This window comes from Brachionichthys hirsutus, chromosome 8 (genome assembly GCF_040956055.1).
Source record: "Brachionichthys hirsutus isolate HB-005 chromosome 8, CSIRO-AGI_Bhir_v1, whole genome shotgun sequence".
Taxonomy (NCBI): domain Eukaryota; kingdom Metazoa; phylum Chordata; class Actinopteri; order Lophiiformes; family Brachionichthyidae; genus Brachionichthys; species Brachionichthys hirsutus.
In genome coordinates, this window is record NC_090904.1 from 16,178,337 (window position 1) to 16,204,026 (window position 25,690).

Sequence of the window (25,690 nt, forward strand, 5' to 3'; positions counted from 1 at the left end):
ATGGACTTGGGGACGATGCTGTACAACAATTTAAGAGATATTACATGGAGCTCGGCGTCGCTGCCGCTCGATCAGCTCGTCAGTGCCTACAGGCTGCCTCAGATTGTCAAGCTGGATAACGGTAAGACACTTTATGGCAGCATTTTTATTTGCTATAAGTGATAATTAGCAACTCTGGTAAAAGTGATTTTCAAGACAGATTTTACAATGTTGTTACCTTATCTTTAAATTCTGAGTAAATGTGAATAAAATCAAGATACTGCCATCACATAATGGTGAAAGTTGCGTACGTCGCATCGATAAGCCCCCACAAGAGGGCGTTGGTCGGTCGAGTCATTGCTACTTCACAGGAAGTAGGTAGTAGGGTACCATAATAACCACGATCCTCTTCATAGCAACAGTAAACTATAAAGACAATCAGAGATTGCAGACCCCGCCTCCAATAGACTATTGGATCTTGTGAGACAGTAAACAGGGCTTCCGGATCAGAGGGGCCAAACCTGCTCTAGCTTGCTGCTCCGGAACGTACTACAAGACTCCTTCTGGACTCTTTTTCCCATCATGCCATTCGTGTCCCTCCCTCTTAAAGTGACAGTTTACAGCACAGGCACAATTCCAGATGTAAAAATAATTCTAGAATCTGGATCCAGATCCGGATCAACGCCATTCTCGGGGAGGACCGAGCCACGGACAGAACCTTGCTTGTGTAAAAATTTCAAGTCGAGTGGGTTACTAGTTTTTGAGTTATGCGCTCGGACAGACAAACAGACCCAATTGCAATACCCTCGCCTCCCCTTCGGCGGGGGTAACTACTAACTAGATTGAAAATCCACTGGTAGTGATCTAAAGTTTAGGGTCAGTCCGAAGTCCTCGTCTCAAGCTGCTGGTCGATGACCTGCGCAGGCGATGAGGATCATTTAAAAACAATCAACTAAGATTTGTATTACCGCTAAATCCTGTGGTAAGTATTCTTTGTGGAGTATTAGGACTTTAGTCTGTTCAGGAGTCAATGCCTTGGCTCGATTGAAGCCATCTGAGCTTTACAACCAGTATAAAAAAGGAAACTGGAAAAACATTTTTTGTTTGGAATAATCGCTTTAAATATTTTTGGGCCATGGAATATTAATTTCAGTGCTACTATGTACCACTTCAATAAAATATTTGTAATTTTCTGTATTCAATTTAATTTACTTTATTCTTTAGTTTGATTTGAACAGTCACAGTACAGAATCAAAAAATACTTGATTTCATTTTAGGTGTACCTGCATTGTAACAGCTGATCTGTGTTCTGCTTGGTTTCCTTCTAGGTCAGTTAGCTGAAGGGCTCAGAGACGACGACTTCCTCTTGATTCATTCCTGCCGTCAGTGGGCGACGATCACAGCCCACAGTCTGGAAGAAGGACACTACGTCATTGGGCCCAAAATCGAGATCCCAGTGCACTACGGAGGTAGGAATGCTGCTGAGCCTTATCCCAAACGCATCTTAGGAATGTTGCTGAGCCTTATCCCAAACGCATCTTAGGAAGGATGCTGAGCCTTATCCCAAACGCATCTTAGGAATGATGCTGAGCCTTATCCCAAACGCATCTTAGGAATGCTGCTGAGCCTTATCCCAAACGCATCTTAGGAATGATGCTGAGCCTTATCCAAAACGCATCTTAGGAATGATGCTGAGACTTATCCCAAACGCATCTTAGGAATGATGCTGAGCCTTATCCCAAACGCATCTTAGGAATGCTGCAGAGCCTTATCCCAAACGCATCTCAGGAATGATGCTGATCCTTATCCCAAACGCATCTTAGGAATGACGCTGAGCCTTATCCCAAACGCATCTTAGGAATGCTGCTGATCCTTATCCCAAACGCATCTTAGGAATGATGCTGAGCCTTATCCCAAACGCATCTTAGGAATGCTGCTGAGCCTTATCCCAAACGCATCTTAGGAATGATGCTGAGCCTTATCCCAAACGCATCTTAGGAATGATGCTCTGAGCCTTATCCCAAACGCATCTTAGGAATGATGCTGAGCCTTATCCCAAACGCATCTTAGGAATGATGCTGAGCCTTATCCCAAACGCATCTTAGGAATGATGCTGAGCCTTATCCCAAACGCATCTTAGGAATGATGCTCTGAGCCTTATCCCAAACGCATCTTAGGAATGATGCTCTGAGCCTTATCCCAAACGCATCTTAGGAATGATGCTGAGCCTTATCCCAAACGCATCTTAGGAATGATGCTGAGCCTTATCCCAAACGCATCTTAGGAATGATGCTGAGCCTTATCCCAAACGCATCTTAGGAATGATGCTGAGCCTTATCCCAAACGCATCTTAGGAATGATGCTGAGCCTTATCCCAAACGCATCTTAGGAATGATGCTCTGAGCCTTATCCCAAACGCATCTTAGGAATGATGCTCTGAGCCTTATCCCAAACGCATCTTCGGAATGATGCTGAGCCTTATCCCAAATGCATCTTAGGAATGATGCTCTGAGCCTTATCCCAAACGCATCTTAGGAATGATGCTCTGAGCCTTATCCCAAACGCATCTTAGGAATGATGCTGATCCTTATCACAAACGCATCTTAGGAATGCTGCTGAGCCTTATCCCAAATGCATCTTAGGAATGATGCTGATCCTTATCCCAAACGCATCTTAGGAATGATGCAGAGCCTTATCCCAAACGCATCTTAGGAATGATGCTGAGCCTTATCCCAAACGCATCTTAGGAATGCTGCTGATCCTTATCCCAAATGCATCTTAGGAATGATGCTGAGCCTTATCCCAAACGCATCTTAGGAATGATGCTCTGAGCCTTATCCCAAACGCATCTTAGGTATGCTGCTGAGCCTTATCCCAAACGCATCTTAGGAATGATGCTGAGCCTTATCCCAAACGCATCTTAGTAATGATGCTGAGCCTTATCCCAAACGCATCTTAGGAATGATGCTCTGAGCCTTATCCCAAACGCATCTTAGGAATGATGCTGAGCCTTATCCCAAACGCATCTTAGGAATGATGCTGAGCCTTATCCCAAACGCATCTTAGGAATGCTGCTGAGCCTTATCCCAAACGCATCTTAGGAATGATGCTGAGCCTTATCCCAAACGCATCTTAGGAATGATGCTGAGCCTTATCCCAAACGCATCTTAGGAATGATGCTGAGCCTTATCCCAAACGCATCTTAGGAATGATGCTGAGCCTTATCCCAAACGCATCTTAGGAATGCTGCTGAGCCTTATCCCAAACGCATCTTAGGAATGATGCTGAGCCTTATCCCAAACGCATCTTAGGAATGATGCTGAGCCTTATCCCAAACGCATCTTAGGAATGATGCTGAGCCTTATCCCAAACGCATCTTAGGAATGCTGCTGAGCCTTATCCCAAACGCATCTTAGGAATGATGCTGAGCCTTATCCAAAACGCATCTTAGGAATGATGCTGAGACTTATCCCAAACGCATCTTAGGAATGATGCTGAGCCTTATCCCAAACGCATCTTAGGAATGCTGCAGAGCCTTATCCCAAACGCATCTCAGGAATGATGCTGATCCTTATCCCAAACGCATCTTAGGAATGACGCTGAGCCTTATCCCAAACGCATCTTAGGAATGCTGCTGATCCTTATCCCAAACGCATCTTAGGAATGATGCTGAGCCTTATCCCAAACGCATCTTAGGAATGCTGCTGAGCCTTATCCCAAACGCATCTTAGGAATGCTGCTGAGCCTTATCCCAAACGCATCTTAGGAATGCTGATGAGCCTTATCCCAAACGCATCTTAGGAATGATGCTGAGCCTTATCCCAAACGCATCTTAGGAATGATGCTCTGAGCCTTATCCCAAACGCATCTTAGGAATGATGCTGAGCCTTATCCCAAACGCATCTTAGGAATGATGCTGAGCCTTATCCCAAACGCATCTTAGGAATGATGCTGAGCCTTATCCCAAACGCATCTTAGGAATGATGCTGAGCCTTATCCCAAACGCATCTTAGGAATGATGCTCTGAGCCTTATCCAAAACGCATCTTAGGAATGATGCTCTGAGCCTTATCCCAAACGCATCTTAGGAATGATGCTGAGCCTTATCCCAAACGCATCTTAGGAATGATGCTGAGCCTTTTCCCAAACGCATCTTAGGAATGATGCTGAGCCTTATCCCAAACGCATCTTAGGAATGATGCTCTGAGCCTTATCCCAAACGCATCTTAGGAATGATGCTCTGAGCCTTATCCCAAACGCATCTTAGGAATGCTGCAGAGCCTTATCCCAAACGCATCTCAGGAATGATGCTGATCCTTATCCCAAACGCATCTTAGGAATGACGCTGAGCCTTATCCCAAACGCATCTTAGGAATGCTGCTGATCCTTATCCCAAACGCATCTTAGGAATGATGCTGAGCCTTATCCCAAACGCATCTTAGGAATGCTGCTGAGCCTTATCCCAAACGCATCTTAGGAATGCTGATGAGCCTTATCCCAAACGCATCTTAGGAATGATGCTGAGCCTTATCCCAAACGCATCTTAGGAATGATGCTCTGAGCCTTATCCCAAACGCATCTTAGGAATGATGCTGAGCCTTATCCCAAACGCATCTTAGGAATGATGCTGAGCCTTATCCCAAACGCATCTTAGGAATGATGCTGAGCCTTATCCCAAACGCATCTCAGGAATGATGCTGATCCTTATCCCAAACGCATCTTAGGAATGACGCTGAGCCTTATCCCAAACGCATCTTAGGAATGCTGCTGATCCTTATCCCAAACGCATCTTAGGAATGATGCTGAGCCTTATCCCAAACGCATCTTAGGAATGCTGCTGAGCCTTATCCCAAACGCATCTTAGGAATGCTGATGAGCCTTATCCCAAACGCATCTTAGGAATGATGCTGAGCCTTATCCCAAACGCATCTTAGGAATGATGCTCTGAGCCTTATCCCAAACGCATCTTAGGAATGATGCTGAGCCTTATCCCAAACGCATCTTAGGAATGATGCTGAGCCTTATCCCAAACGCATCTTAGGAATGATGCTGAGCCTTATCCCAAACGCATCTTAGGAATGATGCTGAGCCTTATCCCAAACGCATCTTAGGAATGATGCTCTGAGCCTTATCCAAAACGCATCTTAGGAATGATGCTCTGAGCCTTATCCCAAACGCATCTTAGGAATGATGCTGAGCCTTATCCCAAACGCATCTTAGGAATGATGCTGAGCCTTTTCCCAAACGCATCTTAGGAATGATGCTGAGCCTTATCCCAAACGCATCTTAGGAATGATGCTCTGAGCCTTATCCCAAACGCATCTTAGGAATGATGCTCTGAGCCTTATCCCAAACGCATCTTCGGAATGATGCTGAGCCTTATCCCAAATGCATCTTAGGAATGATGCTCTGAGCCTTATCCCAAACGCATCTTAGGAATGATGCTCTGAGCCTTATCCCAAACGCATCTTAGGAATGATGCTGATCCTTATCCCAAACGCATCTTAGGAATGCTGCTGAGCCTTATCCCAAACGCATCTTAGGAATGATGCAGAGCCTTATCCCAAACGCATCTTAGGAATGATGCTGAGCCTTATCCCAAACGCATCTTAGGAATGCTGCTGATCCTTATCCCAAATGCATCTTAGGAATGATGCTGAGCCTTATCCCAAACGCATCTTAGGAATGATGCTCTGAGCCTTATCCCAAACGCATCTTAGGAATGCTGCTGAGCCTTATCCCAAACGCATCTTAGGAATGATGCTGAGCCTTATCCCAAACGCATCTTAGGAATGATGCTCTGAGCCTTATCCCAAACGCATCTTAGGAATGATGCTCTGAGCCTTATCCCAAACGCATCTTAGGAATGATGCTGAGCCTTATCCCAAACGCATCTTAGGAATGATGCTGAGCCTTATCCCAAACGCATCTTAGGAATGCTGCTGAGCCTTATCCCAAACGCATCTTAGGAATGATGCTGAGCCTTATCCCAAACGCATCTTAGGAATGATGCTGAGCCTTATCCCAAACGCATCTTAGGAATGATGCTGAGCCTTATCCCAAACGCATCTTAGGAATGCTGCTGAGCCTTATCCCAAACGCATCTTAGGAATGATGCTGAGCCTTATCCCAAACGCATCTTAGGAATGATGCTGAGCCTTATCCCAAACGCATCTTAGGAATGATGCTGAGCCTTATCCCAAACGCATCTTAGGAATGATGCTCTGAGCCTTATCCCAAACGCATCTTAGGAATGCTGCTGAGCCTTATCCCAAACGCATCTTAGGAATGATGCTCTGAGCCTTATCCCAAACGCATCTTAGGAATGATGCTCTGAGCCTTATCCCAAACGCATCTTAGGAATGCTGCTGAGCCTTATCCCAAACGCATCTTAGGAATGCTGCTGAGCCTTATCCCAAACGCATCTTAGGAATGCTGCTGAGCCTTATCCCAAACGCATCTTAGGAATGCTGCTGAGCCTTATCCCAAACGCATCTTAGGAATGCTGCAGAGCCTTATCCCAAACGCATCTTAGGAATGATGCTGAGCCTTATCCCAAACGCATCTCAGGAATGATGCTGAGCCTTATCCCAAATGCATCTTAGGAATGATGCTGAGCCTTATCCCAAACGCATCTTAGGAATGCTGCTGAGCCTTATCCCAAACGCATCTTAGGAATGCTGCTGAGCCTTATCCCAAACGCATCTTAGGAATGATGCTGAGCCTTATCCCAAACACATCTTAGGAATGCTGCTTTTCCTAACATTGACAGTCGCACTGAAATGAATTTTCCTGTTTTAGGTCAGTTTAAGCTGTTCGAGCAGGACAGAGACATCAAGGAGCCTGTGCAGTACTTTAACAGCGTGGAGGGCGTGGCCAAAGCGTTCCCTGAGAGGGTCTATGTCATGGAGGAAATCTCCTTCAATGTTAAGGTACAGCTCCGGTACTTCTACCGAGAACCTTTGGTGAAGCACGCCTTTGCTTTTATGATCATGTAACTGTTGGAGAGTTTTTTTATATGATTGTTTGCTCTTTCTGGTGCTCGATTAACGGTTAAAGATGAAACTAAAGCATTTCATATGTAAAATACAGTTGATCGTTTCAGTTGACAGAAACCCGTGATTCCTGACAGTACTAAGTACGAGACAGCTACACGTATAATACGTGATTCCTGACAGTACTAAGTACGAGACAGCTACACGTATAATACGTGATTCCTGACAGTACTAAGTACGAGACAGCTACACGTATAATACGTGATTCCTGACAGTACTAAGTACGAGACAGCTACACGTATAATACGTGATTCCTGACAGTACTAAGTACGAGACAGCTACACGTATAATACGTGATTCCTGACAGTACTAAGTACGAGACAGCTACACGTATAATACGTGATTCCTGACAGTACTAAGTACGAGACAGCTACACGTATAATACGTGATTCCTGACAGTACTAAGTACGAGACAGCTACACGTATAATACGTGATTCCTGACAGTACTAAGTACGAGACAGCTACACGTATAATACGTGATTCCTGACAGTACTAAGTACGAGACAGCTACACGTATAATACGTGATTCCTGACAGTACTAAGTACGAGACAGCTACACGTATAATACGTGATTCCTGACAGTACTAAGTACGAGACAGCTACACGTATAATACGTGATTCCTGACAGTACTAAGTACGAGACGGCTACACGTGTAATACGTGATTCCTGACAGTACTAAGTACGAGACAGCTACACGTATAATATGTCCTGTCAGGTCGGTTTAAGCAAACAAAAGGTATTTTCAACATATGGTGCAAAAGGACTTTCTTTGTGCGTAGAAAGATAAAATGCAATTAATGAACTCAAAATAAGCATATAAATAAAAACATTACCAAACCAACATCATAGTTTTGAAAAGAAAGAAAAGGTTTCTTCCACTTCTGTCTCCACAACGGGAGCATGAATTCTCAGTCCTATCAATACATTCTTGATCAGGGCCTCCTGCCACAGATCAAAGAGTTGAAGCTGGCCTGAAAATGGGGCAATAAGACAACAACCTAAACATTCCAGCAAAACTGCCATGGAATGACTTGGAAAAAAGACGATTCACCCTTTGGATCGTCCGTGTCCAAGTCCAGACCTCACTCATTGAGAAATCTTGCACAAATTATATATTGATATATATAGATATATTTATATACCGTATTTTCACGACCATAAGGCGCACCTAAAGTCCTTTAATTTTCATGAATGACCTTTTTGCGCGGTGCGCACTTTATGTGGCGCACGGAGCTCAAGAATCAGTCCAAATGTTTTAGTACGACTTTGGTAAGAGACGAAGCCGCAACGCTAGAAGGACTGTTGGAGCGTTAGGGCTGCCGTAGTGATGCGTACCGGTGCTGTCCTTCACCATAGTATTATCGTCTGGAGCCTCGCGGAGTGATACGTACCAGTGCTGTCCTTCACCATAGTATTATGGTCTGGAGCCTCGCGGAGTGATACGTACCGGTGCTGTCCTTCACCATAGTATTAGGGTGTGGAGCCTCGCGGACGTACCGGTGCTGTCCTTCACCATAGTATTATGGTCTGGAGCCTCGCGGAGTGATACGTACCGGTGCTGTCCTTCACCATAGTATTATGGTCTGAAGCCTCGCGGAGTGATACGTACCGGTGCTGTCCTTCACCATAGTATTATGGTCTGGAGCCTCACGGAGTGATACGTACCGGTGCTGTCCTTCACCATAGTATTATGGTCAGGAGCCTCGCGGAGTGATACGTACCGGTGCTGTCCTTCACCATAGTATTATGGTCTGGAGCCTCACGGAGTGATACGTACCGGTGCTGTCCTTCACCATAGTATTATGGTCAGGAGCCTCGCGGAGTGATACGTACCGGTGCTGTCCTTCACCATAGTATTATAGTCAGGAGCCTCGCGGAGTGATACGTACCGGTGCTGTCCTTCAACATAGTATTAGAGTCAGGAACCTCGCGGAGTGATACGTACCAGTGCTGTCCTTCAACATAGTATTATGGTCTGGAGCCTCGTGGAGTGATACGTACCGGTGCTGTCCTTCAACATAGTATTATGGTCTGGAGCCTCGTGGAGTGATACGTACCGGTGCTGTCCTTCAACATCGTATTATGGTCAGGAGCCTTGTGGAGTGGATACGTACCGGTGCTGTCCTTCAACATAGTATTATGGTCTGGAGCCTCGCGGAGTGATACGTACCGGTGCTGTCCTTCAACATAGTATTATAGTCAGGAGCCTCGCGGAGTGATACGTACCGGTGCTGTCCTTCAACATAGTATTATAGTCAGGAGCCTCGCGGAGTGATACGTACCGGTGCTGTCCTTCAACATAGTATTATAGTCAGGAGCCTCGCGGAGTGATACGTACCGGTGCTGTCCTTCAACATAGTATTATAGTCAGGAGCCTCGCGGAGTGATACGTACCGGGGTTGTCCTTCACCATAGTATTATGGTCTGGAGCCTCGCGGAGTTATACGTACCGGTGCTGTCCTTCACCATAGTATTATGGTCTGGAGCCTCGCGGAGTTATACGTACCGGTGCTGTCCTTCACCATAGTATTATGGTCTGGAGCCTCGCGGAGTGATACGTACCGGTGCTGTCCTTCAACATAGTATTATAGTCAGGAGCCTCACGGAGTGACACGTACCGGTGCTGTCCTTCAACATAGTATTATGGTCAGGAGCCTTGTGGAGTGGATACGTACCGGTGCTGTCCTTCACCATAGTATTATGGTCTGGAGCCTCGCGGAGTGATACGTACCGGTGCTGTCCTTCACCATAGTATTATGGTCTGGAGCCTCGCGGAGTGATACGTACCGGTGCTGTCCTTCACCATAGTATTATTGTCTGGAGCCTCGCGGAGTTATACGTACCGGTGCTGTCCTTCACCATAGTATTATGGTCTGGAGCCTCGCGGAGTGATACGTACCGGTGCTGTCCTTCACCATAGTATTATGGTCTGGAGCCTCGCGGAGTGATACGTACCGGTGCTGTCCTTCACCATAGTATTATGGTCTGGAGCCTCGCCGAGTGATACGTACCGGTGCTGTCCTTCACCATAGTATTATGGTCTGGAGCCTCGCGGAGTGATACGTACCGGTGCTGTCCTTCAACATAGTATTATGGTCTGGAGCCTCGCCGAGTGATACGTACCGGTGCTGTCCTTCACCATAGTATTATGGTCTGGAGCCTCACGGAGTGATACGTACCGGTGCTGTCCTTCAACATAGTATTATAGTCAGGAACCTCGCGGAGTGATACGTACCAGTGCTGTCCTTCAACATAGTATTATGGTCTGGAGCCTCGTGGAGTGGATACGTACCGGTGCTGTCCTTCAACATAGTATTAAGGTCAGGAGTCTCGCAGAGTGATACGTACCGGTGCTGTCCTTCAACATAGTATTAGAGTCAGGAGCCTCACGGAGTGACACGTACCGGTGCTGTCCTTCAACATAGTATTATGGTCAGGAGCCTTGTGGAGTGGATACGTACCGGTGCTGTCCTTCAACATAGTATTATGGTCTGGAGCCTCGTGGAGTTATACGTACCGGTGCTGTCCTTCACCATAGTATTATGGTCTGGAGCCTCGCGGAGTGATACGTACCGGTGCTGTCCTTCAACATAGTATTATAGTCAGGAGCCTCACGGAGTGACACGTACCGGTGCTGTCCTTCAACATAGTATTATGGTCAGGAGCCTTGTGGAGTGGATACGTACCGGTGCTGTCCTTCACCATAGTATTATGGTCTGGAGCCTTGCGGAGTTATACGTACCGGTGCTGTCCTTCAACATAGTATTAAGGTCAGGAGTCTCGCAGAGTGATACGTACCGGTGCTGTCCTTCAACATAGTATTAGAGTCAGGAACCTCGCGGAGTGATACGTACCAGTGCTGTCCTTCAACATAGTATTATGGTCTGGAGCCTCGTGGAGTGATACGTACCGGTGCTGTCCTTCAACATCGTATTATGGTCAGGAGCCTTGTGGAGTGGATACGTACCGGTGCTGTCCTTCAACATAGTATTAAGGTCAGGAGTCTCGCAGAGTGATACGTACCGGTGCTGTCCTTCAACATAGTATTAAGGTCAGGAGTCTCGCAGAGTGATACGTACCGGTGCTGTCCTTCAACATAGTATTAGAGTCAGGAGCCTCACGGAGTGACACGTACCGGTGCTGTCCTTCAACATAGTATTATAGTCAGGAGCCTCGCGGAGTGATACGTACCGGTGCTGTCCTTCACCATAGTATTATGGTCTGGAGCCTCGCGGAGTTATACATACCGGTGCTGTCCTTCACCATAGTATTATGGTCTGGAGCCTCGCGGAGTGATACGTACCGGTGCTGTCCTTCAACATAGTATTATAGTCAGGAACCTTGCGGAGTGATACGTACCGGTGCTGTCCTTCAACATAGTATTATGGTCTGGAGCCTCGTGGAGTGATACGTACCGGTGCTGTCCTTCAACATCGTATTATAGTCAGGAGCCTCGCGGAGTGATACGTACCGGTGCTGTCCTTCAACATAGTATTATAGTCAGGAACCTCGCGGAGTGATACGTACCAGTGCTGTCCTTCAACATAGTATTATGGTCTGGAGCCTCGTGGAGTGATACGTACCGGTGCTGTCCTTCAACATCGTATTATGGTCAGGAGCCTTGTGGAGTGGATACGTACCGGTGCTGTCCTTCAACATAGTATTAAGGTCAGGAGTCTCGCAGAGTGATACGTACCGGTGCTGTCCTTCAACATAGTATTAGAGTCAGGAGCCTCACGGAGTGACACGTACCGGTGCTGTCCTTCAACATAGTATTATGGTCAGGAGCCTTGTGGAGTGGATACGTACCGGTGCTGTCCTTCAACATAGTATTATGGTCTGGAGCCTCGCGGAGTGATACGTACCGGTGCTGTCCTTCAACATAGTATTATAGTCAGGAGCCTCGCGGAGTGATACGTACCGGTGCTGTCCTTCACCATAGTATTATGGTCTGGAGCATCGCGGAGTTATACGTACCGGTGCTGTCCTTCACCATAGTATTATGGTCTGGAGCCTCGCGGAGTGATACGTACCGGTGCTGTCCTTCAACATAGTATTATAGTCAGGAACCTTGCGGAGTGATACGTACCGGTGCTGTCCTTCAACATAGTATTATGGTCTGGAGCCTCGTGGAGTGATACGTACCGGTGCTGTCCTTCAACATCGTATTATAGTCAGGAGCCTCGCGGAGTGATACGTACCGGTGCTGTCCTTCACCATAGTATTATGGTCTGGAGCCTCGCGGAGTTATACGTACCGGTGCTGTCCTTCACCATAGTATTATGGTCTGGAGCCTCGCGGAGTGATACGTACCGGTGCTGTCCTTCACCATAGTATTATGGTCTGGAGCCTCGCGGAGTGATACGTACCGGTGCTGTCCTTCACCATAGTATTATGGTCTGGAGCCTCGCGGAGTTATACGTACCGGTGCTGTCCTTCACCATAGTATTATGGTCTGGAGCCTCGCGGAGTGATACGTACCGGTGCTGTCCTTCACCATAGTATTATGGTCTGGAGCCTCGCGGAGTGATACGTACCGGTGCTGTCCTTCACCATAGTATTATGGTCTGGAGCCTCGCCGAGTGATACGTACCGGTGCTGTCCTTCAACATCGTATTATGGTCAGGAGCCTTGTGGAGTGGATACGTACCGGTGCTGTCCTTCAACATAGTATTAAGGTCAGGAGTCTCGCAGAGTGATACGTACCGGTGCTGTCCTTCAACATAGTATTAGAGTCAGGAGCCTCACGGAGTGACACGTACCGGTGCTGTCCTTCAACATAGTATTATGGTCAGGAGCCTTGTGGAGTGGATACGTACCGGTGCTGTCCTTCACCATAGTATTATGGTCAGGAGCCTTGCGGAGTTATACGTACCGGTGCTGTCCTTCACCATAGTATTATGGTCTGGAGCCTCGCGGAGTGATACGTACCGGTGCTGTCCTTCACCATAGTATTATGGTCTGGAGCCTCGCGGAGTGATACGTACCGGTGCTGTCCTTCACCATAGTATTATGGTCTGGAGCCTCGCGGAGTGATACGTACCGGTGCTGTCCTTCACCATAGTATTATGGTCAGGAGCCTCGCGGAGTGATACGTACCGGTGCTGTCCTTCACCATAGTATTATAGTCAGGAGCCTCGCGGAGTGATACGTACCGGTGCTGTCCTTCAACATAGTATTATAGTCAGGAACCTCGCGGAGTGATACGTACCAGTGCTGTCCTTCAACATAGTATTATGGTCTGGAGCCTCGTGGAGTGATACGTACCGGTGCTGTCCTTCAACATCGTATTATGGTCAGGAGCCTTGTGGAGTGGATACGTACCGGTGCTGTCCTTCAACATAGTATTAAGGTCAGGAGTCTCGCAGAGTGATACGTACCGGTGCTGTCCTTCAACATAGTATTAGAGTCAGGAGCCTCACGGAGTGACACGTACCGGTGCTGTCCTTCACCATAGTATTATGGTCTGGAGCCTCACGGAGTGATACGTACCGGTGCTGTCCTTCACCATAGTATTATGGTCAGGAGCCTCGCGGAATGATACGTACCGGTGCTGTCCTTCACCATAGTATTATAGTCAGGAGCCTCGCGGAGTGATACGTACCGGTGCTGTCCTTCAACATAGTATTATAGTCAGGAACCTCGCGGAGTGATACGTACCAGTGCTGTCCTTCAACATAGTATTATGGTCTGGAGCCTCGCGGAGTGATACGTACCAGTGCTGTCCTTCAACATAGTATTATGGTCTGGAGCCTCACGGAGTGATACGTACCGGTGCTGTCCTTCAACATCGTATTATGGTCAGGAGCCTTGTGGAGTGGATACGTACCGGTGCTGTCCTTCAACATAGTATTAAGGTCAGGAATCTCGCAGAGTGATACGTACCGGTGCTGTCCTTCAACATAGTATTAGAGTCAGGAGCCTCACGGAGTGACACGTACCGGTGCTGTCCTTCAACATAGTATTATGGTCAGGAGCCTTGTGGAGTGGATACGTACCGGTGCTGTCCTTCACCATAGTATTATGGTCTGGAGCCTTGCGGAGTTATACGTACCGGTGCTGTCCTTCACCATAGTATTATGGTCTGGAGCCTCGCGGAGTGATACGTACCGGTGCTGTCCTTCACCATAGTATTATGGTCTGGAGCCTCGCGGAGTGATACGTACCGGTGCTGTCCTTCACCATAGTATTATGGTCTGGAGCCTCGCGGAGTGATACGTACCGGTGCTGTCCTTCACCATAGTATTATGGTCAGGAGCCTCGCGGAGTGATACGTACCGGTGCTGTCCTTCACCATAGTATTATAGTCAGGAGCCTCGCGGAGTGATACGTACCGGTGCTGTCCTTCAACATAGTATTATAGTCAGGAACCTCGCGGAGTGATACGTACCAGTGCTGTCCTTCAACATAGTATTATGGTCTGGAGCCTCGTGGAGTGATACGTACCGGTGCTGTCCTTCAACATCGTATTATGGTCAGGAGCCTTGTGGAGTGGATACGTACCGGTGCTGTCCTTCAACATAGTATTAAGGTCAGGAGTCTCGCAGAGTGATACGTACCGGTGCTGTCCTTCAACATAGTATTAGAGTCAGGAGCCTCACGGAGTGACACGTACCGGTGCTGTCCTTCAACATAGTATTATAGTCAGGAGCCTCGCGGAGTGATACGTACCGGTGCTGTCCTTCACCATAGTATTATGGTCTGGAGCCTCGCGGAGTTATACATACCGGTGCTGTCCTTCACCATAGTATTATGGTCTGGAGCCTCGCGGAGTGATACGTACCGGTGCTGTCCTTCAACATAGTATTATGGTCTGGAGCCTCACGGAGTGATACGTACCGGTGCTGTCCTTCAACATAGTATTATAGTCAGGAACCTCGCGGAGTGATACGTACCAGTGCTGTCCTTCAACATAGTATTATGGTCTGGAGCCTCGTGGAGTGATACGTACCGGTGCTGTCCTTCAACATCGTATTATGGTCAGGAGCCTTGTGGAGTGGATACGTACCGGTGCTGTCCTTCAACATAGTATTAAGGTCAGGAGTCTCGCAGAGTGATACGTACCGGTGCTGTCCTTCAACATAGTATTAGAGTCAGGAGCCTCACGGAGTGACACGTACCGGTGCTGTCCTTCAACATAGTGTTATGGTCAGGAGCCTTGTGGAGTGGATACGTACCGGTGCTGTCCTTCACCATAGTATTATGGTCTGGAGCCTTGCGGAGTTATACGTACCGGTGCTGTCCTTCACCATAGTATTATGGTCTGGAGCCTCGCGGAGTGATACGTACCGGTGCTGTCCTTCACCATAGTATTATGGTCTGGAGCCTCGCGGAGTGATACGTACCGGTGCTGTCCTTCACCATAGTATTATGGTCTGGAGCCTCGCGGAGTGATACGTACCGGTGCTGTCCTTCACCATAGTATTATGGTCAGGAGCCTCGCGGAGTGATACGTACCGGTGCTGTCCTTCACCATAGTATTATAGTCAGGAGCCTCGCGGAGTGATACGTACCGGTGCTGTCCTTCAACATAGTATTATAGTCAGGAACCTCGCGGAGTGATACGTACCAGTGCTGTCCTTCAACATAGTATTATGGTCTGGAGCCTCGTGGAGTGATACGTACCGGTGCTGTCCTTCAACATCGTATTATGGTCAGGAGCCTTGTGGAGTGGATACGTACCGGTGCTGTCCTTCAACATAGTATTAAGGTCAGGAGTCTCGCAGAGTGATACGTACCGGTGCTGTCCTTCAACATAGTATTAGAGTCAGGAGCCTCACGGAGTGACACGTACCGGTGCTGTCCTTCAACATAGTATTATAGTCAGGAGCCTCGCGGAGTGATACGTACCGGTGCTGTCCTTCACCATAGTATTATGGTCTGGAGCCTCGCGGAGTTATACATACCGGTGCTGTCCTTCACCATAGTATTATGGTCTGGAGCCTCGCGGAGTGATACGTACCGGTGCTGTCCTTCAACATAGTATTATGGTCTGGAGCCTCACGGAGTGATACGTACCGGTGCTGTCCTTCAACATAGTATTATAGTCAGGAACCTCGCGGAGTGATACGTACCAGTGCTGTCCTTCAACATAGTATTATGGTCTGGAGCCTCGTGGAGTGATACGTACCGGTGCTGTCCTTCAACATCGTATTATGGTCAGGAGCCTTGTGGAGTGGATACGTACCGGTGCTGTCCTTCAACATAGTATTAAGGTCAGGAGTCTCGCAGAGTGATACGTACCGGTGCTGTCCTTCAACATAGTATTAGAGTCAGGAGCCTCACGGAGTGACACGTACCGGTGCTGTCCTTCAACATAGTATTATGGTCAGGAGCCTTGTGGAGTGGATACGTACCGGTGCTGTCCTTCAACATAGTATTATGGTCTGGAGCCTCGTGGAGTGATACGTACCGGTGCTGTCCTTCAACATCGTATTATAGTCAGGAGCCTCGCGGAGTGATACGTACCGGTGCTGTCCTTCACCATAGTATTATGGTCTGGAGCCTCGCGGAGTTATACGTACCGGTGCTGTCCTTCACCATAGTATTATGGTCTGGAGCCTCGCGGAGTGATACGTACCGGTGCTGTCCTTCAACATAGTATTATAGTCAGGAGCCTCACGGAGTGACACGTACCGGTGCTGTCCTTCAACATAGTATTATGGTCAGGAGCCTTGTGGAGTTATACGTACCGGTGCTGTCCTTCACCATAGTATTATGGTCTGGAGCCTCGCGGAGTGATACGTACCAGTGCTGTCCTTCACCATAGTATTATGGTCTGGAGCCTTGCGGAGTGATACGTACCGGTGCTGTCCTTCACCATAGTATTATGGTCTGGAGGCTCGCGGAGTGATACGTACCGGTGCTGTCCTTCACCATAGTATTATGGTCTGGAGCCTCACAGAGTGATACGTACCGGTGCTGTCCTTCACCATAGTATTATGGTCAGGAGCCTCGCGGAGTGATACGTACCGGTGCTGTCCTTCACCATAGTATTATAGTCAGGAGCCTCGCGGAGTGATACGTACCGGTGCTGTCCTTCAACATAGTATTAAGGTCAGGAGCCTCACGGAGTGATACGTACCGGTGCTGTCCTTCAACATAGTATTATAGTCAGGAGCCTCACGGAGTGACACGTACCGGTGCTGTCCTTCAACATAGTATTAAGGTCAGGAGCCTTGCGGATTGATACGTACCGGTGCTGTCCTTCAACATAGTATTATGGCGTGCTGACAAAGCGGAGTTTCAACTCGAGGCTGTCGGTCCCGCAGCAGAACACGGGAATAGAGCTGCAGCGAGAGAATCCAGCATTAATGAATCAATGGAGGAAGAGGAGGAAGCAAGAAGAAGACCTGCAGCAACTCGGCTCCTGAGATCTGCGACTCCGTGCGCGCCGATCTCACCGATACAGTCTAAATCATATGTGTCAAACTCAAGGCCCGGGGGCCAAATGCGGCCCGCCACGTAATTCTTTGTGGCCCGCGTGAGCTGTGTGCAGACATTTGTTTAACTGATTTTAATCTGTAAATGGGGTTTTAATGGTAAAATAAAATATTTGTTATGAAACAAGGCGAGACGCTTCTGACACTGTCTCATTGGACCACTCAGCAGCAGTCCAGTCCCTTTTGTCTTCAGCCCAGGCGAGACGCTTCTGACACTGTCTCATTGGACCACTCAGCAGCAGTCCAGTCCCTTCTGTCTTCAGCCCAGGCGAGACGCTTCTCACCAGGAAGACGGCAGCTGGAACCCGTGTCCTGCATACGTCTGTGCGTGCTGGTTCTTGAAACCCTGACTCCAGCTGCAGTCCACTCTGTGAATCTCCCCCACATGTTTAAATGGGTTCTGTTTGACAGTCCTCTCCAGGGTGCGTTGTCCCTATTGCTTGTACACTTTTTTTCAACCACATCTTTTCCTTCCCTTCAAGATTCAAGATACTTTATTATCATTATGCGAACATAATAAAATCGTGAGAAGGCCCACGGCTTAAGGCACACATCATAACATAATCAAATCAAAAACTAAATTCTCTCTCTTAAAGAAACAATATATATACACACAAAGAGAGTGAGAATCACAGGCAGTAGTGCAAAATAGCAGCAGCAGCAACAGGGCCGGCATAAAGTGTCCCAGATCGCTACAAGGGAACGACTGCTTTCACAGCTCGGGGGAAGAAGCTGTTCCTGAGCCTCGCTGTGCTGCTTCTTATTGTCCTGAACCGCCTCCCTGATGGGAGCGGGACAAACAGTCTGTGGCCCGGGTGGGTGGGGTCTGTGGCGATGCGTCTGGCCCTCCTCTGGACTCTGGAGGTGTAAACAGAGTCCAAATCAGGCAGACGGTGACCCACAATCCCCTGAGCTGTCCTCACCACCCGGGATAGGTCCTTCCTGTCCTGCGCCGTGCAGCTGCCGTACCACACGGTCGCACTGAGACACAGGATGCTCTCTATCGTGGCCCGGTAGAAGTCTTCAAGCAGCACAGAGGAGAGTCCAGCCCGCTTCAGCTTCCTGAGGAAGAAGAGCCGTTGCTGGGCCTTCTTCACCAGGTGTCTGGTGTTGAGTGTCCAGGAGAGGTCAGAGGAGATGTGGATGCCCAGGAATTTAATGTTCTCCACACGCTCCACTGCTTCCCCTCGTATGCACAGGGGGGCGTGTTCAGTCTTCCTGGACCTCCTGTAGTCCACTATGACCTCCTTGGTCTTGCTGGTGTTCAGAACAAGGCTGTTCCTCGAGCACCACAGCATCAGGTTCTGGACCTCCTCTCTGTAGTGGGTCTCATCGTTGTTGGAGATGTGACCCACCACGGTGGTGTCGTCAGCAAACTTCACAACCATGTTTGTGGAGTGGATGCAGAGCAGTCGTGGGTGAAGAGGGTGAAGAGAGCAGGGCTGAGAACGCAACCCTGGAGGGTCCCAGTGTTCAGGATCAGAGGGGAGGATGTGGTGTCTCCTATCCTCAGCACCTGGGGCCGGTTGCTGAGGAAGTCCCTGACCCAGGAGCAGAGCAGTGGAGACAGTCCCAGGCTGTGGAGCTTCAGAGCCAGCATGTCCGGCGGGACGGTGTTAAAAGCTGAACTGAAGTCCACAAACAGCATCCTGACGTAGGTGTTAGGCTGCTCCAGGTGAGTCAGGGCCGAGTGCAGTGTCAGCGAGACGGCGTCCTCCGTGGAGCGGTTCCCCCTGTAGGCGAACTGCAGGCTGTCCAAGCCAGCAGGGACGGCGTCCTTGATGTGTTTAAGGAGGATCCTCTCGAAGCACTTCATCACCACCGGAGTCAGAGCAACAGGGCGGTAATCGTTGAGGCAGGCGATGGATGATTTCTTGGGTACCGGCACAATGATGGAGGACTTAAGGCAGGCAGGGACGGTGGATAGCTGCAGGAACAGGTTCGCCTCTCTATTATTGTGCCTGGACACCGAGCTCTGTGAACAGCCAGCCTCTTTAGCATTGACCTTGTGCAAGGTGTCAATGGTTGTCTTTTGGACAACTGTCGAGTCAGGAGTCCTCCCGAGCTCGTAACCCAAATCACTCGTATGTCAAATACATTTTTTCCATATAAAATAACTGAAAACAATAAAACCCTTTCCGGCGTCTAAAAACATTCAAATCAACGTTAATAACGGAATTTAAAAAACAATTCTATGTAGATACACACACACACAAAGATACAATAAATGATGTTCAGTATTACTGTAATATATTATTACTTTATGAGTATTACTTTCAAGACAGATGGTAGCGCTAACGAGGGGGGAGTTTGACGGGACGGAGGTACTTTATACCGTAATTGTACCTTGCATGTACACTTACACAAACGTAGATATTATATACCTCTGTGTTCTTGTGTTTAAGTTTATTCTTGTCGCCGATGTACTCTGCTCCTACTGGCGTGCCGAGTCGCGGTCACGTTGATCGATAATGTCGTGCTTCATCTCCGTCGTGGTCTTGCTTTATTCTTCTCACCACTCGCTTTCTTTGGACCCATCACTTATCAGGAATACTCACAGATACAGCCAGAATCAGGTCAATACTGCAAACACAACACAGACCAGGACGGGAGGTCTCACGCCGACTCGTTCTCACGCCGACTCGGTCTCACGCCGACTCGTTCTCACGCCGACTCGGTCTCACGCCGATTGGTTCTCACGCCGATTGGTTCTCACGCCGACTCGGTCTCACGCCGACTCGGTCTCACGCCGACTCGGTCTCACGCCGACTGGTTCTCACGCCGACTCGTTCTCACGCCGACTCGGTCTCACGCCGATTGGTTCTCACGCCGACTCGGTCTCACGCCGACTGGTTCTCACGCCGACTCGTTCTCACGCCGACTGGTTCTCACGCCGACTCGTTCTCACGCCGACTGGTTCTCACGCCGACTCGTTCTCACGCCGACTCGTTCTCACGCCGACTCGGTCTCACGCCGACTCGTTCTCACGCCGACTCGGTCTCACGCCGACTCGGCCTCACGCCGACTCTGTCTCACGCCGACTGGTTCTCACGCCGACTGGTTCTCACGCCGACTGGTTCTCACGCCGACTCGTTCTCACGCCGACTCGGTCTCACGCCGACTCGGTCTCACGCCGACTCGGTCTCACGCCGACTGGTTCTCACGCCGACTGGTTCTCACGCCGACTCGGCCTCACGCCGACTCGGCCTCACGCCGACTCGGTCTCACGCCGACTGGTTCTCACGCCGACTGGTTCTCACGCCGACTGGCTCTCACACCGACTCCGCCTCACGCTGACTCCGCCGCCCTTTTGTTTGTTTCTTGTTTGTAACCAGTGACAGAATCAGTACAAAAGTGTGGTTTACTTTTCAAGTGTTTAAGCCAATGCTTGTTGACGAGACGTATTCATCCCACATGTCATGTTTTCACAGATGGCATCAGGAGAATGCAATGAAGATACTGAAGTGTACAACATAACATTAAGTACCGGCGATGAACTCACACTAATGGGCCAGGCTGAGATCCTGTATGCAAAGCCCTCCAAAGAAAAATCAAGATTCAACACCATCTTTAAGAAGATCGGGAAATTCAACTCCATCAGTAAGATTGGTCGAGGCAAGATGCCTTGTTTAATCTGCATGAACCATCGAACCAATGAGAGCATCAGCCTGCCTTTTCAGTGCAAAGGCAGGTTCAGCACCTGCAGTCCATTGGAGCTTCAGATGCAGGATGGGGAACACACCATCAGAAGCATCGTGGAGAAAAGCCGTCTCCCGGTCAGCGTCACAGTTCCCAGCAGTCCGCCCCGCAATCAGCATGACCTCCACCTTATTCGCGAGGGTCATCGCTACAAGTTGGTCAACATTCAGACGAAAACCGTGGTTGTGTGCTGCATACTGCGAAGCAGCAAAATCATCCCCGTCCATTTTCCTTTCCACTTGGCTATGCCTCGGGTTATTATTCCCGAGGAACTGCTGCAGGGAGAGTTTTGGCTAGATACTATGGTGCATCGCTGGTTCTCCTTCTGCCAGGAGCAGTTCGACATAGAGGACTATTCTCGTGCTGTCAGGGATGTGCGGACAGACTGGAATGATGATGGTAAGAGCCCGATGCAAAGCGGTGGGAATGGGAGTTGCAGTGGAAGCAGCTGCACCTCCGATGGGTGTCCCAACCACGTGCATATTCCCAGCTCTTTAACGTACGCCCGGGAAGAGCTGACCCAGTCCTTCCACCGACTGTCTGTGTGCGTGTACGGCAGCAACCTGCACGGCAACAGCGAGGTCAATTTGCAAGGCTGTATGACACTTTGTGGAGACTGGGCTCTTCTGCCCTCTGATTGCGTCCCCTCGGACTCTGGAGAAGGTGATCATCTTTTCCCTGAATTGTTGGACAGCACAAATCAACAGCCATCCCTCAACAAGTCGGACGTTGCCTATGAGGAACTGTGGTTGGACCACTTGAGCGGTCAGATCCCCAAACCTTCAGCAGGCTGTGGTCCAACAGTCGCCCTGTCGTATGCAGTCGGTGAAGCGACCAGCTCGGATGCGTCGCTGACGCCTCCGCCGGTCCCACCCAAGTCTGAAGCTGTGAGTACAGTCTGCTAGCCTTACCGTTGTGACTTTAAGCAAACGTTTTGAGGCCATCTGGGTTCACTGACTTCACGCTGACTGAAAACACCAGACTGGTGAATGTCAGTTCTTTCAGAGTCCATTGCAGATAAATGCAGACCATAAATTACATTTGCAGTGGGATCCTGGAGTTTATTGCTCAAAGCAGTGTGCTGACGCATTTCGTTGGTTGGAGGGTTTTCTTTCCTTTTCAATGTCATTAAATATTTTAGGTGAAGGAAGAATGTCGTCTATTGAATGCCCCGCCGATTCCTCCGCGAAGTTTGAAACAGACGCCGAAGCCGCGGCAACAAGAGATTCGCTCTCCCAGCCCAACCCTCTCCTATTATTCCTCTGGTCTCCACAACATGTAAGAACTGAAACGTGTCCCAAACACGACATCAGTAACAAGGAAGCGATCAATTCAGACTGTGTGTGATGGTGAATGTATTTATTAGATAGAATGTTAGAGTACAAGTACAGTCACACAGTAGCATGTATTACAGTACAAGTACAGTCACACAGTAGCATGTATTACAGTACAAGTACAGTCAAACAATAGTATGTATTACAGTACAAGTACAGTCACACAGTAGCATGTATTACAGTACAAGTACAGTCACACAGTAGCATGTATTACAGCACAAGTACAGTCAAACAGTAGCACGTATTACAGTACAAGTACAGTCAAACAATAGTATGTATTACAGTACAAGTACAGTCAAACAATAGCATGTATTACAGTACAAGTACAGTCACACAGTAGCATGTATTACAGTACAAGTACAGTCACACAGTAGCATGTATTACAGCACAAGTACAGTCAAACAGTAGCACGTATTACAGTACAAGTACAGTCAAACAATAGTATGTATTACAGTACAAGTACAGTCAAACAATAGCATGTATTACAGTACAAGTACAGTCACACAGTAGCATGTATTACAGTACAAATACAGTCACACAGTAGCACGTATTACAGTACAAGTACAGTCACACAGTAGCACGTATTACAGTACAAGTACAGTCAAACAATAGCATGTATTACAGTACAAGTACAGTCAAACAGTAGCACGTATTACAGTACAAGTACAGTCAAACAATAGCATGTATTACAGTACAAGTACAGTCAAACAGTAGAATGTATTACAGTACAAGTACAGTCACACAGTAGCATGTATTACAGTACAAGTACAGTCACACAGTAGCATGTATTACAGCACAAGTACAGTCAAACAGTAGTATGTATTACAGTACAAGTACAGTCACACAGTAGCACGTATTACAGTACAAGTACAGTCAAACAATAGCATGTATTACAGTACAAGTACAGTCAAACAATAGCATGTATTACAGTACAAGTACAGTCAAACAGTAGAATGTATTACAGTACAAGTACAGTCACACAGTAGCATGTATTACAGTACAAGTACAGTAGCACGTATTACAGTACAAGTACAGTCAAACAATAGCATGTATTACAGTACAAGTAGAGTCACACAGTAGCACGTATTACAGTACAAGTACAGTCAAACAATAGCATGTATTACAGTACAAGTACAGTCAAACAGTAGAATGTATTACAGTACAAGTACAGTTACACAGTAGCATGTATTACAGTACAAGTACAGTCAAACAGTAGCACGTATTACAGTACAAGTACAGTCAAACAGTAGAATGTATTACAGTACAAGTACAGTCACACAGTAGCATGTATTACAGTACAAGTACAGTCACACAGTAGCATGTATTACAGTACAAGTACAGTAAACAGTAGCATGTATTACAGTACAAGTACAGTCAAACATCCTGTCTAAGAGGAGCATTTCTAAAAAGCCCTTGCGGTCTTGTTTCTGTTGAAAGTCCTTCGTACATAAATCATCCACAATTAACAATACAAATAAAAATGATAAAAATAAAACATAAAAATAAAACCAATATTCAATAACTCAATTGATGCAAAGTAACATCAGAACACCGGAGCGAGGTGTGGACTGGGAAACACCGGAGCGTTTCCCAGTCCACACCTTTGTGTCGGAATACTGTGAAATCTCCAGTCTTTAGTTAAAATGTTAAACAATTCGATTCAATTCAGTTTTATTTCTATAGCTCCAGATCACAACAGGAAGTCGTCTCAAGGCACTTTAGAGGATTAGCAGGGAAAGACAGAACCCAACTTGACCCACAAGAGCAAGAACTTTGGAGATGGAGGCAAGGCAAAACTTCCCTTTAACAGGCAGAAACCTTGGACAGAACCTAGGCTCATGGTGGACGGCCATCTGTCTGACCGGCTGGGTTGAGAGAGAGAGAGAGAGAGCGAGAGAGAGACTAAAGAGCTGCTATATAAAGCTATAAATGCTAATGCTAGCGACATGGACATCAGAGCTGAGGGACACAGGTCCAGGTTCTGCAGCACCACGGACAGAAGGACCTGAAAGAGAAAGAGGGACAAACAGAGGGAGAGAGAGCACAAGACTACAGGGGGAGAGAGAGATTACTGACATATATTTATAACATGAATAACCAGATAAAGGGGGAGGAGCTCAGTGTGTCATGATGTTAAGCCACCAGTGCTGCCTAATGACAGCATATTGATTATATTGATTACTGTATCGATTAACTATAAACTTTGTTGAAAAGGAAAGTCTTTAATCTACTCTTGAACATAGAGATGGTGTCTGTCTCACGAACCAATCAGGGAGCTGATTCCACAATAAAGGAGCTTGATAACTGGAAGCTCCGCCCCCTGTCTGCTCTTGGAAACACTACAATGCATGTTTGTGTATTTCTCTCTTCAGTAATGGAGCGTGTGAGCAGGAGGCAGCCGAGCCGTGTCACTGGGGTAAATCCAACGCCACCGGGCCGGGTGCCGCCCTGCCCAGCAGCAGCCCGCCGGCCGATGCAATGGCGTCCAGGCGGTCTTGGCCAAACAGCTTCAGTGGACGAGAATCACGCAGCATGGATGAATGTCTGCCAGCCAGCTGCCGAAGCTACTACAGTTACCCAAGAAAGAGATCCCCGAGCACGGCCAGAAGCTGCAGCTCCAGCCTGGTTGACTTCGATGGCCGGGAGCGTGCGCTCTGCAGGAAGGACTTCAGGTTGGAGGCAGCGGCGCTCAGTCGGGTTTGCACCAAATCTTTGAGTTGCAATTCAGAAATGCACAGAGAGCGGCCAGTGGAGGAATCTAAGACGAGACAGAGCCTCTCTTGTCCCGTCTTGCCACCAAGAACATCAAAATCCAGCAGCATTAAGACGGGCACAGACGTAATGTCGGGATCCGTCTGTGGCGCCGAGCAGGGAAGTTCGAGCTCGCAATCTGAGCCGAGAACGAGGGAGGTGCCTTCAGTCTCCGGTGCGTCCGCGTCTCACGCTGCTCCGTGGCGGCCCCCGTCCAGCCTGGCTGGCCTCTCCATCGAAGACGTGTCCAAATCTCTCCGCTTTATTGGCCTGCCAGATGATGTCGTCTCTCTTTTTGTGTCGGAGAAGATCGATGGGAATTTAATCCTGCAGCTCACGGAGGAAATCTTGTCCGAAGACTTCAAGCTAAGCAAACTGCAGGTGACAAAACTCCTGCAGTTCATAAATGGGTGGAGACCCAAGATCTAG

The 25,690-nt window shown here is 48.2% G+C and overlaps 1 protein-coding gene across 1 annotated transcript; it reads left to right on the top strand.

The window, feature by feature from the left end:
* On the top strand, nucleotides 1-25,690 carry LOC137898733 (GRB2-associated and regulator of MAPK protein 1-like). The gene is made up of 6 exons (XM_068742775.1): nucleotides 1-121; nucleotides 1,308-1,448; nucleotides 6,780-6,910; nucleotides 20,909-22,063; nucleotides 22,318-22,454; nucleotides 24,883-25,690. Exons 1-6 carry the CDS (start codon nucleotides 1-3, stop codon nucleotides 25,688-25,690), a joined length of 2,493 nt encoding a protein of 830 aa, XP_068598876.1.

Excerpts from the sequence above, each read along its gene's own strand:
- LOC137898733 (XM_068742775.1), top strand. The coding sequence starts at position 1 with ATGGACTTGGGGACGATGCTGTACAACAATTTAAGAGATATTACATGG. Across the intron at positions 122-1,307 it reads GATTGTCAAGCTGGATAACG|GTCAGTTAGCTGAAGGGCTC; the intron begins GTAAGACACTTT and ends GTTTCCTTCTAG. Across the intron at positions 1,449-6,779 it reads GATCCCAGTGCACTACGGAG|GTCAGTTTAAGCTGTTCGAG; the intron begins GTAGGAATGCTG and ends TTCCTGTTTTAG.